At 35.6% G+C, this 15224-nt stretch overlaps 1 protein-coding gene across 6 annotated transcripts; it reads right to left on the reverse strand.

The window, feature by feature from the left end:
- Positions 1-9167: 9167 nt before the first annotated feature.
- On the reverse strand, positions 9168-15127 carry LOC106670112. 6 transcript variants are annotated; one of them, XM_014400162.2, is made up of 4 exons: positions 14437-15127; positions 14170-14374; positions 12628-12751; positions 9168-10057 (listed from the first exon to the last, which is right to left on the reverse strand). In XM_014400162.2, the coding sequence occupies exon 4, from the start codon at positions 10008-10010 to the stop codon at positions 9246-9248; it is 765 nt and encodes a 254-aa protein (XP_014255648.1). In that variant the 5' UTR covers positions 10011-10057; positions 12628-12751; positions 14170-14374; positions 14437-15127; the 3' UTR covers positions 9168-9245. The 6 variants fall into 6 exon arrangements, 4 of the variants coding, with proteins under 4 accessions (XP_014255648.1, XP_014255649.1, XP_014255651.1 ...); XR_001341031.2 differs by lacking the exon at positions 9168-10057 and adding an exon at positions 10333-10709 and having other exon boundaries at positions 14437-15112; XR_001341030.2 differs by lacking the exon at positions 9168-10057 and adding an exon at positions 11228-11620 and having other exon boundaries at positions 14437-15112.
- Positions 15128-15224: the final 97 nt, after the last annotated feature.

Raw genomic sequence — 15224 nt, forward strand, 5'->3', positions numbered from 1 at the left:
AGAGAGAGAGAGAGAGAGAGAGAGAGAGAGAGAGAACGATAGATAGCTAGATGGTTAGATAGAGTTTGAGATAAATAGGTAGATAGAGATAGACAGATAGATTGATAGAGAGAGGGGGGAGAGAGAGAACGATAGATAGCTAGATGAATAGATAAAGATGGAGATAAATAGATAAATAGAGAGATAGAGATGGAGAGAAAGAGAGAGAGAAAGAGAGGGAGAGAAAACGATAGATAGCTAGATGGATAGATAAAGATGGAGATAAATAGATAGATAGATAATTAGAGAAAGTTAGAGTGTGAGGGTATGAGAGATAGGTCGGTTAACTATACATTTCTTAACCATTTCTTCAGTAAAGTAGAAAATTAAAGAGTCAAGTTCCCCCGGAAATAATCAAACACATAAAGTGTAGATTAAATAGATGGTACCAGTTGTGAAAACACCGTTAACCGGGAACGAGAGAAGCGTCTTTCCCTGATGATAAATCGCCCCCTCACCCAATAAAAACAAAAGGTCCGCCCTAGGTTCGGACAGATGTGCGGTAACGGCATCATTTAGGCCACCACTTCCTATCGTTCGTGAGTGGGAAAGTTCCGGCCGGTTATTAACTAATACGGCACTACATCAATCGGTGAAACGTTCTGATTCCGGCCACCCCCTCAGTTGAACGATTTACCTCTGGGCGGGGGTGCAAACCACTCGGGGCTCCCCCTTTTCATACTCTCTTGGCAGCAAGTCATAATAATTCATTACTGCATTTTGAACAACAGCTGGTTTACTCTTTTCTCCTGTTCTCTTCACTGTACATATGCCTAATAAATTGTTGGAATAAGGTAATTAATATATTGCCTCTAGTAGATCATTGAATGTTTGATATCCATCGGTGACTACCGCCTTTACAATTTTTCAGATTTTTCAAAATATTAGATCAATATTTAATTAGATAGAATAATAAATCTTAGTTTTGGTTTAAATCATGGTTTTATTAATACATTATTTAAAAAATTCAATAAATCAAATATTAGAAACATTTTACATAGAAAAATAAGAGCATGGTTTTTTTCACTTAGAGAAAGGCCCTTCGGTTCCAGTTCGATTTATACTCCGGGCTATTTTCCATGACTAACTAATTGCTAGTATTATCTTCATCCATCCGTGAAAAACGGTAGTCTAAATACCTTCGGACCGGGAAAAGTCTGACCCTTGACGACACGGAGGATGTTTCTCACAACTAGTTCCCCAACATTTCACATGATAATTGGCCATAGCATTGTTTCAGCGGAATTAGATTCCCAGGTGGATGGGTAAAAAATGGAAAAATTTCCCTTAACCGTAGATTTTCTTTATTCTATTTTGGCTAACGTGTATGTTTAACAAGATGGAAAAATTCTGGCCCAGTTTTCGAGCTGTTGCACTTTTCCCATGTACACCCCGGTCTCGCGGTTCGGTTCCAGTGAAAGTCGAAGGAGAGAGCATTTGGTCTCAATTTCTTTATTGCCATTTTCGTCAGGGATTTCAAATCTGATCAGAATAATGAAGGGAAAATGTTGGATGTTCTAGGTTGATAAATAAAACCTTGTGCCTGTAAATAATAAAAATAAATTAAATTTTTAAGGGTTATTGAATAAGTAATGGTATTTTTTAAAATCTCTCCCTTTCTGCATTACTTTGCCTGGTAAGTTCTTCTGTTTTGAAATAAATTTTATAACAGATTAAAAAAATACCTTTGAAATCGTAGAGTCTAATTTTTTGCGTGTCAAGGATCTCCATTGGTAAAAGATCAACCGGATTTTTTTGACTGTTTTGCCAAATTTCTTACGATTTTATTTTACAGGGTGGAAATTTCATTTAGCGACATATTCCCTGAACAGAACTCGTCGGGGGAATTTCTTTTCGCCCCATTTTCCCAGTGATCAATAGTTGTATAAAAAAGGTCCCCGGATAGTAATAATTGGTAGTATATTTCAAAACGACAGAGGAGCGGTATAATAGCCCCCCGTAAATCTCGGCGTGGTACCATCGGGTTCATTGACATTTTTTTTCTTTTTTGAAGGCCAATCAACAGCCGGGAGTGAACCTGTAACGAATCGTAACGCACTTACTGTGCTTATGATGCATTACAGTCATTCCTCATCGTTAAAACTGAATTTTTAAAAACATGAATACAAAAAGTTGGTAAATTAATAATAACTCAATTTTAAATAAATTTGGATCATTAAATTACAATATATTGTGTGTTACCATTTACAATATGCATTATTTTAACCTAATTTATTTTTAACATTTTAATTATATTAAACAAACCAAACCCTTACAAAGTACTGGTTTGTATAAAGAATATTACTTCTTTATGTAATCCTTTTGAATATAATAGTAATTAAATCATTTCCATTATAAAGTACGAGACATCCAAAATAAAAATAGTCATTTGTGCTCTTCTGAGCAAAAAAAAAAAAAGTACAAACTCGCAGATAATCTTCGGGAACGCACCGATAAATTTGGTGTCCAGAATATCTACAGATTTATAGTTTGTTAATGGTCTAAGCCAAACTGTGGTCCTTCGGGCTTCAGCTAGGGGGTCCTCGGCGAACTTCGAGAATTAATGAACGTAGAATGAATAAAAAAAATAAAAAATAATAATCACAATGTGTAATGAAAACTTTTTTTTAACTTTGTAGCAGCAGTCAATGTGTTTTCCACAGACATGCTTTATCTATGAAAGAAAAGCGATCCTCTTTTAAGTAAGTTTTGGTTGAGTCAGTTCAAATTATTAATTATCAAGTCGTGGCGATTGAAGTCTAGAATTTTCACAACACTATGAGGATGTGGGAAGCCATTTTTCCCAGTTTCTCCATACAGAAGTGAGGTGGCTGTCCCACTATCACAGGAATTACGTTTTGAAGTCTTATCTTGTCGATGGACCGCACTGTCAAAATGTCAATGGTTTCAATGATGAGAAACGGCAATATCAGATATTTTCAGGAAAATGAATGGGATGAATCTTTCATGCAAGGGAAGAGTATCACAACTTTCGAAAGAAAAATTCAGTTTTGGGTTCTGTTGAGAAGGAAGAGGTGGCGTGTTTTCCTGTGTTAAATGATTTTTTAAAAGGAAACAAACTGGATCTTGCGAAATGCACTTTGATTGATGAAGTATGTAAGCACCTTCGAAGTTTGCAGATGTCTTTCGGGCACTATTTCCCAACAGCTTACACAATGCGGCAAGACTTGAGTGGTCAAACCGTTTTCAGTTTCGACTAAGCCAATCCATTTATCTTCAAGTGAATAGGAATATACATTACTTCAGACTCCCCCTTGAAATCTACTTTCGAGTCCGAAACTTACCTCCATTTTTTACTCCGACTGGAAAATAAAAATTTTCAACCGTTCGTGAAAAAGCAACACTTGTTCTTCTCCATTTGCACGCATATCTATGCGAATCCGGATTTTCTATCTATAGCCGAACTTGTCTAAATGCTAAACCGGATAGCCGTCTCCAGTTATCAAAAATTAAAACCAACATGTGCAAATTGTGCAAGCTAAAACAACCTCAAGCTTCCCATTAATTGATTAATGATTAATGTTCAAATTATTACTTTTAAAATAGGCTCGAGTTTCATATACCTATTGATTCGTTCTGTCCAATTCGATTTTTGTATTCCGGAATTTGTATTTTAAAAAAAATACTAATCTAATGTTTTGTTTTCATATCCCTCTGCATCACCCAATTTGGAATGAACTGGCTAATTTATAAAAATTTTATTTACTACATACTGTAAGTACGTAAGTCTCATTTTACGAGGGGGTCCGACCTGGAGTTTGTTCTGTGCAAGGAGTCCACAGGCTAAAAAGTTTGGGAAGCCAATAGTCCTATCCATCTCACTGTCTATTTGACTATTTTTTTATCTTTCAAAAAATCCAACTGAACAATTTTTTTTGCATTTATATAGTTTACAGCACGGAATTCGCAATTGAAAAAGTACTTTAATACAAACGATATTCTTATTTCTTAATTTACTGTTCGCAAAAGTTTACCGTAACCGGTTATGAAGTTTTCTCTTGGCGTTAAATGGGTACTGCCAATCTGTGAGTTTTTAAATCTTTTTATAGATAACTGTGGGTGTTGCAACTAGAACTTCCAAACAATATATATATATATATATATATATATGTCATTGTAACATAAGTAACAAAATGAAACAATCAATATTAAAACAATGTCTAATTATATACAAATAATCAAGATCGGCAACGTCAAATGTAAATGTAATTTGAATCTGATAGTTGTAAAAAACTGAATGCACAATGTAATATTTAAATACAAATAGGAAAATAATATAAAAATAAAAAATGGCACGGGCCCGCTCAAAACCCGATCGGTCATCATCAAGAAATCTTTTTCCAGNTATATATATGTAAAAGATGTTCGTCGAACCTCTTTTAAATTTATATTTATATTTTACCGCGCATCTATAGAGCATGCCCGTGCTAGACCGGAATATCAGACATAGCCATTATTGCGACTACTTTGGACATACGTAGTGAAACTGTGGTGTTCAGCTAAGATATCCAATATCCACCGCATCCTACCTTCCAATTAATAGTATTCAAACAAATTGTCAAAACTCTTTGCAACGTCACTAACTTCACTATCCATACCGACCACAACATTCCTTTTTTCAATGAGCTGATATGATTCCGCTTCCAAAAGTTCCACACCAGACTTTTGATCCTTCCTAATCCTACTATCCTACTACTCAAGCTGTCTGTACATCTTCCCATCCCGTGAACCCGACACATTCTCGACTTCCCGACGATTGTGATTCCCTCATATTGTGCACTAGGTTTGGCTGATTTCTGAGAATGTGTTCTCAGGGTGGAGTGCTAGTTGCAGTGCTGTGTATGGATTTGTACACTATCAATAAATAATAAACACTAATTTTGTTAATTATTGACTATAAAGTCACTATTATAAGTGTATGTTTATGGCACTTTTATATTTTATTTTAGTAATCTAACGTCTAATTAGATCCGGATTTGGGTTCAAGTCAAAATGAAGCTCAAGCTTTTCGCTTGTGTATAGACAATATATAAGGCAAAAGGTACTTTTTATTATTCTATTTACAAAATTTGTGTTCTTACGAAGTTACAGTACATGTTGAATTTTTGTCATGATTTTTCTCTTCCTTGAAAAAAAAATTAATTTGATATATATTTTTAGCATTTTAATGTTTATGTATTTTGGGCGATACAATGTGTCGTCAACGGTCCTTTTGTCGTGCGGTTTTTTTCCAGCTGTCAGTTATTATTTAATCTAAACATGTTATGTAAAGAAAACCATTTTTGTGCCAGTCATGCTCATGAAAGAGGCTTTTGGCCGATCGAAATAACGAATGTTGACATTAAATAATCCGACAGACAAGCTGATATTGACGAGAACCCTGATAAATTCGTTGTTTCCACGCCACTGAGCAATACATTATCGTGCGTTACCGGGTGATTTTTGTTCATAATGTATTTAATTTATCTATTTCCGCTATTCATCTTCGAACTAGGCATATATCGGGTTGTCCGGAAAATAATGCAGGATTTTAAGTTTTCATTAAAAAAAATCTATATAAAATATTCTGTTTACGTTTACAGGATTACTCATTTGTATGAATGTCANATGGGAAATTATTTTGATTAAAGAACATTGCTTTAAAGTAACTAGTTTCTTTTTTTTTGTTTAATACCAAAATCCTGCATTATTTTCCGGACAACCCAATAGATCTAACGCATTCAGTGACATTATAGTTGAAAATATTTGGTTTACAAGGAGAGAAGGGAAATGAAAGGAGTAATGAAACTATCGGAGAGGACAACGAGTGAGGCGTATGTGAGGTGACATGAACGGAGTGGATGTCATTGTATTCGTGGGACTGGCCTCTCAGTACTGGTAATTACCTGGCTACCGTGATAGCCAAGGCACAATACATTCTAACGGTGTAGTCCCTTCACTACGACTCTAATTACAATCTTCCCTCTTACATCTTTTATAGAGTGTTTTGTTATACTCCCTTCACCTTTATGCGTATTGCCTTTATGAGTGAAGACGTTTTGCCAATTCGTGGCATTGGCAAGCATAAACATTTTTATCTTTTCAAGAGCAATCATATGGGTTACAAATTGTCGATAATTGTTTCGGAGACTCCGACACGGTCGTATCCGTCCGAAGAAAATTTTCGAAGCACACCGATGGGCGGAAGGAGAAAGAACAACATCGGACTTCTTTATGAAGGAGGAAGAATTTATTTTTTGTCAATAGACATTTTAAACAGATGACATTTGGAAAACATTTCAGTCAAGTTTCAAGGATTCAACATTAAAAACACAAAAAAACTTCCAGGCATAGTTAAAATTCTAACAAAAATGACTCGTTCGTGAGAATAAAAGGTGACATCATAGGAACCGAAAATGAAAGGCTACAGTGGAAAAGCGCGAGGAATAAATCCTGTCGTGTGCAACGAAACCGACAGGTCTGCTACGTCTCATAACATTAACACAACGCAGAAAGGAAAACACGATGCTAAATCTTCCAGTCGTCCGACGTTTAACGTCAAAGCCATGGCGAACAAAAAAAAGTTAGCACTTTCCAAAGGGTCGAAAAGAAAAAATAATAGGTTAAATGACTATCCCAGCTCTTCGTCGCTCGGCTATAACGCTCCTTCGACATCGCAACAAGTAGTCGTAGCGCCAAAATACGAAAACATGCAAGACGAGTGCCGCAATCAATACATGACTGGTCCGATGAAAGCTGTTGCGTCAGGGCAGACGAAAATTTACAGCACACCACCAAATGCATCGATGGCGAAAAAAAAGCAAAAGAAGAAAACCATTGCGACATCGATGGCTGGCAAAAAGCAAACCGGCTTATCATCGATGTCCGGAAAAAAGATATCCGGCTTATCACCGATGGCCGGCAAAAAGCCAGCCTGCCCACCTATCGATGACTCTCAACAGATCCTTAAAATATCGGACTTCGAACCGAGTTCTCAGCAAATGGTGACAAAATCATCGAGAAATATAACCAGTCTGTCTAACGTAGAAATGCATGGTAAAGGAACATATGATGAAAGATGCGATAAGCCTACCGTTACGGGTAGGCCTAAGTTTGACCCTAAAGCCCAAAGAGCAAAATCACCTAGAAATGGTTTTAAAGCTTCAACTGGTTCACAATTTAGCAAGAGCTCAACACGAAAAAATCTGAGTGAACAAAGGATTACTACTCAGGCGAATAACGATTACCAGAAAATAACAATCCCAAAGGATAAGGCTCGTTCTCAAACATGCTCGATCCCGAATTCAACCATCCGGGCGAACATGATGAACGATTGTGACGGTCCCCAATTGATCACTAACGATTCTAAACAGGCAGAAAAAAAATATTTGTTAGGCGGAAAAAGCGATCACTCGCAATTGATTGCAACTTCAGGAAAAATGTTTAACCCGGCCGACAGACAAAGTATTAAAGTGATCTGTCAGAACAAGAGTGACCGTGTCTCCGTTTCTTCTATGACCGGAGCGACCAGTTCCCAAGCTATAAACAAGGAAAAAGTTTTTTATCAAGAGCCGAGGGAAATACAAGGATTGGAAACAATAGACTCAGATAACATTTACGAAGTAACAGAAATCCAAGATTTTAATAAGGCTCGCTGCATTCCCGAAGAGCCGGCATTGGAATATTTGGAAGCTTGTATGATGAAAATGGCCGCTGATAAGGCTGCGAATGAAACCGTAGAAGCAGAAGCAATCAATTGTCCCCAAGGAAGGAAGTTTTATACGGACCAGAGTGAGCTTAGAGAAGAGGTGGCGAAACCTCAATCAGACTGTAAGCCGCCATTTTCCAAAGACAAGAATGCACTGCAATCCGAGTCAAGTTTAAAGTCCACAGAATTAACTAAAAATCAGGCTGATCGAGTACGTAGTAGGTCAGCTAGTAGGGAAATGAGTATGCCAAGAGAGCTAATTCCTCAATCGAAATTAGCAGAGCAAACCGGCGCTCAACCACACCACAAAGACAAGTCAGTTTGTAAGGACAAGAGTGAACGACCTAAGGGAGAAATAAATTCTCAGTTAATAGGACAAACGCCTTCACAAGCAGATGAAATACATAATTACAAGGAAAATAATGAACCCCCGAGGCATAAAGGAGAAATCGAGCGAACGTCACAATTCATTGGTGATGCTACATCTCAACTAGATCAAAAGCGAAAAAAGATTATTTGTAAAGACAAGAGTCAAGCACAGAAACCAAAAGAAGAAATTGATTCACGTGCGCAAATCGAAGAGCAGAGTAATAAGTCGATTGGCAGAGACAAGAATGAACCTCCGAAGTCTCGAGGGGGAACTGACGCCCGGGGTAAACCTGTTTGTAAGGACAAAGGTCTAGGGCCGAAACCTAATGGGGATCGTTCGCCAAAAACCTATGCCAGCAGAGAAAACGCAGGCCAACAAGATAAAAAAAGTAAGATAGTTTGCAAGGATGGGAAACCAGTTAGTTCGACTTCGTTAAGAAAAGCTGATATGGAAGCTAAATCCAGTACCAGTGCGAAATCAGAACCCTCTAAGTCTTCCTTCTTTGACGTTTTGGGACGATCTAATAATAATGCGTATGATAAAAGCAAAGAATTGGGAAAAAGTCAAGATCGTAACAAGCCTTCTACTTCATCAAAAAAGAAGAACGGTCGTGCTACTGGTATGACAAGAGAACAAAAGATTTTATATGGTACGGCGGCTATAGCTATCTTATTGGTGTTGGGTGGATTAGGACTTTATTATATGAACATGCTTGAATATGATTAGGTTCGGATGAGCCGTTCAATTGCAAAATAATATTTTTGTCATCTTGTTAGAATTTAATAAATAAATTTATGCCCGGAGCATTGTTAGCGTTTTGTTGTTTCAGTATATATACGTTTTTTAATTTGTTATTTTTGTACAATTCAGTGGCCATGTGTATTTCGGATGCCATGCCTTTAAGAAGGGGACGTTTTTCCATAAAGCGCGATTTCATGGCACACCTGGGCATACTGCCGGCATACTGGCAAGCCCGTTTATTCAACGCTCAAACGATTTCCTCCGAGGTCGAATTGTTCGAATAAAAACGGTTTTACCAAGTAACAAATATATGGTTGATTAGAGTTTTATTAGTTAAACAATGATAAAACATGTAAAACGTATGGTGTAGAATAAGGGATTAAAAAACTATTTTTTAATACTTTTTGCCACTGTATGGCTCGATTCGGTCATTTTGTTGGGAGGACTATTTCGTTTCCGATATTCAATAATTTTTTCTAATTGTTTGTGTGTCCATTTCCTGTTACCGATGGAAGCGTTGTAAATCACTTTGTCTATTTTTAGTCGGGCTAAGGCAACAGTCTTAGGATTCTTCAACTTCCTGAGTTGCATGGCTATATGCTCACCGTAAATGTCATTTTCGTCCCTGCTTAGCTTTCTGTTCGATTTTGTACTTTTCTCTAAATATTTCCCAGTCGGCTCTCTTATTTGTGTTTTTTCGTTGGACGTCTTAGGTTTACTTTCAGTCTTGTGCGCCTTTTCCTTGTGTGTTCCCAACGTGTCGAGCATGGATTTCTTTTTGTTCTTGAAGTAATCCCACTCGATGACAGCGTTTTCGACTATCCGATCGATGTCGTTTTTGCCAAACTTGTGATCCATGTCAGGAGACGAGAGACGGAGGTGCCTCCTGTGGCCCCCGTTGTGGACACCCCTGCACGCGCAGTTGTCTTTTTTTTCTTGCTTTTCCTTGCTTTTCGAATCCCAATATTTATTATGTTTCTTAGACGTTTTATAACCCTCGCATTCAGAGCAATCGTCTTTCTGCTTACCTTTGCACCACTCAAAGTACCTTTCCTTTTCCTTATCCATGTGGACGGCCAACGTCCTTCTGACCTGCCGGAGTGGCACCTTTTCGGCATCCGTCTCCTCCAGTTCGCTTTTTTTCGGTGACATTCTTCTTTAGTTTATATCAATAATGCCATTCCTGCCTTTGATGTATCCTGAAAATATGGGGTTTCTTGTACTCTTAGGTTATATAAAGGTAAAACTAACCTAGATCTTAAAGTATCAGCTTAATCTCTAAGTAGCCGAATGAAAAGCCTGGTTCATTAAGTTTGAAGAATGTAAATTTAGAGATTTTGTTTAGTATTACACATTTAGTGTCGGACTTTTTAACTTTTAAGCGTTGTTGTAAATAAAATGTAGCAATAGCTTATACAATAAATTCTTCTTCAGAGCATTCTTTAAAACATAATAGATAGAAACAAGGTTGGTTCAAATAATTATATTTATAGTTAATGGCGAAAACAACGGTATGACAGGGCGATAGTTCATTCTCGAACGGACGAGACTGAGGAACAGTTTATTTTCCCCCTATGTTTTTCCAGTTGTATTCTCCCATCACAGCGGCGAACAGGACATCGTCAATTTTACGTCTGGCCAAGGCGACGGCTTTTTTATCTGAAATGCTCCTTAGCTGGGCGGCAACGTGCTCTCCGTAAATATCGAACTCGTCCTTTTCCACTGTGAGAATTTCTTGGAGCTCTTTCATAATGGTCAGGATCTCTTCCAGTTTCTGCAGTTTCCGGCTGCCAGGCCGTTCCAACTGCCGATCGTCCATTTTCTAATCCTGATATTTGCGCGTTCATTACCCTGAAAATATTTTCCTCATGTAGGCAATTTCGTATTTTTTATCTTATGAAATTAAAGATGACGATCATTTAATAAATATTATTTCTTGCTCTGGTTTAAGCTGTTTTATCTTTACAGCCGGTAAAGGAAAACGATAATATAAAATCGATAGATTTTTAATCTTTATTATTTTTGATCCGCCTAGTATTCTTAGTTTTTTCTTGTAAGATGCTTTATCACTGTCGGACATACACTACCTAACAAGGGGGGATCAAAAAACCCGACCTACTGTAAGAAAAAATCGACATTTTTCATATTTTCGATTGGAATATTATCACGTTAATAATCGATATTTGAATGTTTTTGACTGGTCAGATTGAAAACTGCACTCCTCTGAAACAACTTCATACTTAGAAAAGCGACAGAAAACAATCACATCCGCCAATTTATACATATTAAATAAATGTCGTTGCAATTGAACTTTTAAAAATATAACATAAGAAATTTTTTAAATACTGCGTTGTATAAATTCATGGACATAATGAAGTCTAAAGTTTATTATCTCTGTTTAATTTAGTTTTGAGATGTTTTATTTTAATAAAAACAGCATTGTCATAATGTTTGTTTTGGGCTGGTTTTCAACACGTCTTGCAACATCACTTATGCTCCGCAGGCTCCACCTTTTTCCTTCTTTCTCGTGCTTCGTTGTTTTTACTCTCCTCCCCTTTGTTAATGTACTCGTCCATCATGGCATGGAAAAGGATCTGGTCGATTTTGAACCTGGCGATTGCGGTAGCCCGCCTGTCCGCCAGCTTCCTCATTTGAATCGCGATGTGCTCTCCGTATATGTCGTATTCGTCTTTCGTTTTTTCCATCTCAATTGAATATTTTGTTTTTCTTTAAATCCAGCTGCCTGTACGGTCTTGATTTCCCTGAAAATGTTTTCCTCTTGAAAACGTACGTTTTAAGGATAAAGATTCTATTTACACAAATTTCTTTTTAGTATTAATTTAAATTTATAAATTGTTCGACTATGACGATCGTGATTTTATTCTTTTAAAAGAAAACTTGCACTTTATCAAACTTCCTATTGAAAGTAGTGTAACAACTTTATTTTAATTATGATTATTTAATAATCGTCTTAAAAGACATTGAATAGAAAACTGGTTTGTCTAAAAAAATAGTTTTTATTAAATCCACTGTTTTTAAGGGTTGTTATCCGTTATTTATGTGTTTTTCAACAGCTCAAGAGTTTTCAACATGATTTAAATCTTCTAACCCAACTCGTATATTGGCGAAATTAATCGCTTTGTTTTTCAAATTTGTTGCAAGGGTTTTTACTTCGGAACCCCGTCAGTCTTGTTTTTCTCCCTGAAATAATCTTCTTGATGTACGGGTACAAATTTTGAATTGGAATTTATAAACGCTGGTATTGCTTTGAGAAAATCGATATCGATTGGGAAATTATATAAACAAAAAAAAATGTTAATTACATAATTTGCTCCAACTTGAAAGAAAAATGACAGGTTCAGTCATAACTAGTTTTCTTTTTAAACAGAAAAAATATATTTTGTTTGTTATTGGCGTATACCATAACTATGTGGTTTATATTCGTGTCAAAGTTAAAATTTTTACGATTTTTTTAAAAGTACTAATGTAAAAAATTAATTTTCAAATTGAAACGAAACTGTTCATCCACCGTCTTTTTTTTAAATTTTGTTTTTAATATTTTACTATTTTTGAATACATTCTACAACAAAGAACTAATACAGTGACTTGTTATTTTCGGTGAATTTGTATCAAATTTCTATTTTTTCCACTTTTTTGGCGCAATCCTTCATAACGGTTTCGTAGAGTATTTTGTCTATCTCGAACATTGCAACGCAAAGGGACCTCTTGTCTTTTTTGAGCTTTCTCAACTGGTTGGCAACGTGCTCACCGTATGTAGCGAACTCGTCTTCGTTCGAGATGACCTTGCGATTGTTCATGATCTTGGCATGTGTGGACTGCATCTTTGAGATATTTTCAACCCCTCGTTACTAATTCGGAAGTTCTTCGTTTTCCTGCAAAATGGGCTTTTCTTGTATTCAACTCATATTTGTACTACATAAAAATCCTATATATTTTAAAACGCAGTGATTCAGATAATTCGAGAGATTTATGTTAATTTTTAAAGCAGTATTACTGACTTCAGTGACTTCCAGTTCCAAAACACATGTAGCTTTCTATTTATTCTATTTTAAAAACCATAAAAAAGCAAGTAATTTATTTAATGACACAAATCAGTACAAACAAGAACTCCTCTCTAAAAACTCCATAAACTCGACATAATTGTGTTTGAATCCACTGAGAATCGGGCGTTTTGATAAACGTCATTCGAACTGCAGTTTATGTAAGTAAAATCATAAACTTGCGAGCCTAGACGGACCCAAAAGCAATCAACAAACTGAACCTTACTAATACAACGATTAATTGTACAATAAAAGAAAGCCTTTATAAAATTTTCCTTTATATGAATAAGTCTTTTAAATTGTGTAATGTAATGATTATTTAGAGATCGTGAGGTGCGGTCTGGTGTGTCGTAAGTATAGAAGAACATTTTCTTTATCGTGCCAACGTTTCGATCTTTATTGAGATCATCTTCAGGGCTAAAAGTGTGTATTTTCTGTATAGACGTGTCACTGTTGAGTGGCGTGTTGAGAACGTTCAATACTCAATGTGCCATTTCTTAAGAGAAATATGAATGAGACCGTGTTTTTATTTACATTTTATTCATTTCTTTTTTTACGATTCTGTCACGATTTAGAAAAAAAATTGTATTGTAAATTTAATTAATACGTTAATTTCGTTTTATTTTATTCATTAATAATCGAAACATAATAATTTATGCATTCGTAATTGTTTATTAGTAAATTTTAGGACACTAAATGTAATCAAAACATAAATAGTAATTATAAGTAAATTGTACAGAACTTTTGAAATTTTCTCTTGAAATTTGAAGAATTTCGTGGTTCTTCTTGGTCAAAAGAACACCACAGAATCTCGTGTAAGACATGTTCCAACTTAAATTTTAAATGATAAATGTGTTTTGTTTATAATATATTCTTTGAATTTTAAGGATTGTAAATTTAGCTTTAATTGAATTATAAATTGAATACTTACTGGGTACACTATGAACTGTTGTATTATCAAATCGTAGTTTGTCTCTTGTCCTTTCATTTCTTAACTAAAGTATCTTTTGACTTTTTTAAAACATACACCACTAAACGTCTGCTCTCGAATGATTACATATGTACATAATGAGAAATGTTTGTTTACTAAGGAAACCGGACTATACGCGATCGAAAACGTACAAATGTCAAAAAAGGTCAAAGACACTCGACACTCGCGATATCAGGCGTGATTCCAGTGGAGTGAGAACGTCATGTGTATATATATTTATATATAAAAAAGTAGCACTGTTAACAAAAATACAACTTACTTTATAATCTCCAAATTTCTTCAGTCGCTGGTAGAAAACAAACGAGTTATTACAATCAGTTGACATTATAATTAGTGTTGTTAAAATCTTTTAGGCTAACTCCGGAAGAAAATGCATCCATCGAAGAGGAAAAATATCGGTGAGCCAATTTATTTTACTGCATCTGTATTATTTTAGTAGTTAAAAGGCGTCCAAGTTTCAAGCGCTGGAACAAGAAATAACGGTGATCTTACAAGTCTTGCACGCCTATAAAACCAAGTTACTTACCCATTTATCATTTCTTTTCACTTTTCAAAAGTTGTTTTTATCCGCTTGAAACATAGCCCTTTCTATGGTGATACTATATCTTCGTATTTTAGGCCCGAGTATTCAGTGAAAAAAAAATTCTTTTGTAAATTTCAGTTTTGTGTATACTGGTTGAAAGTAATTTTTAGTAATTAAACAAGTCTAAACCGTTTTACGTTGTTTTTTTACTGGAAATTTTCAAGATAGATCTGTAGTTTATTTTTGTAAAAAGACACAGCTGTGAGATAAACGTGCATTTTCACATACATACATACGAAAAATTATCTCGTCCGGTGTGAGGCAAAATCAAAACCTGCCTTTTTTGATTTCCAAAGCACTCGACGATTATATTCGTGGTGGTTTTTTAATCGAAGGTGTCTCTTCTTCCATCTCTTCAATAGACGCAAACAAAATAGATTCGCCGTTCAATTACTAACGTTTAAGAACATAATCTGCCTTTTGTTCGAGATCTTCCAAAGACTACACAATGCCACTACGCGCCATCTCTGAGTCCCTGGATAAAGCGAGAACCGACGGACCCTCGACAAAAATTGTAAAATGCCGACCACATTTCCAAAGATTCTTCAAAACACTTAATTCGACAATTGATTCTAAACAAGCTTCAATTACAGATTTGTTTTTGTTAAAACGTATTGTTTTCTTTAAAAATTACCGACTAAGTCATGTGTACTCAATATTTAATAAATTGAGGTATTTTTCTTTGAAAAATTAAAACATCACAAAGGACTTCTATAAGATATCTAATACCA

The sequence above is a fragment of the Cimex lectularius genome, unplaced genomic scaffold, assembly GCF_000648675.2.
Source record: "Cimex lectularius strain Harlan isolate CLEC.00 unplaced genomic scaffold, Clec_2.1 scaffold40, whole genome shotgun sequence".
Classification (NCBI taxonomy): domain Eukaryota; kingdom Metazoa; phylum Arthropoda; class Insecta; order Hemiptera; family Cimicidae; genus Cimex; species Cimex lectularius.

Coding starts and splice junctions, on each gene's coding strand:
- LOC106670112 (XM_014400162.2), bottom strand. CDS start 10,010: ATGTCACCGAAAAAAAGCGAACTGGAGGAGACGGATGCCGAAAAGGTG.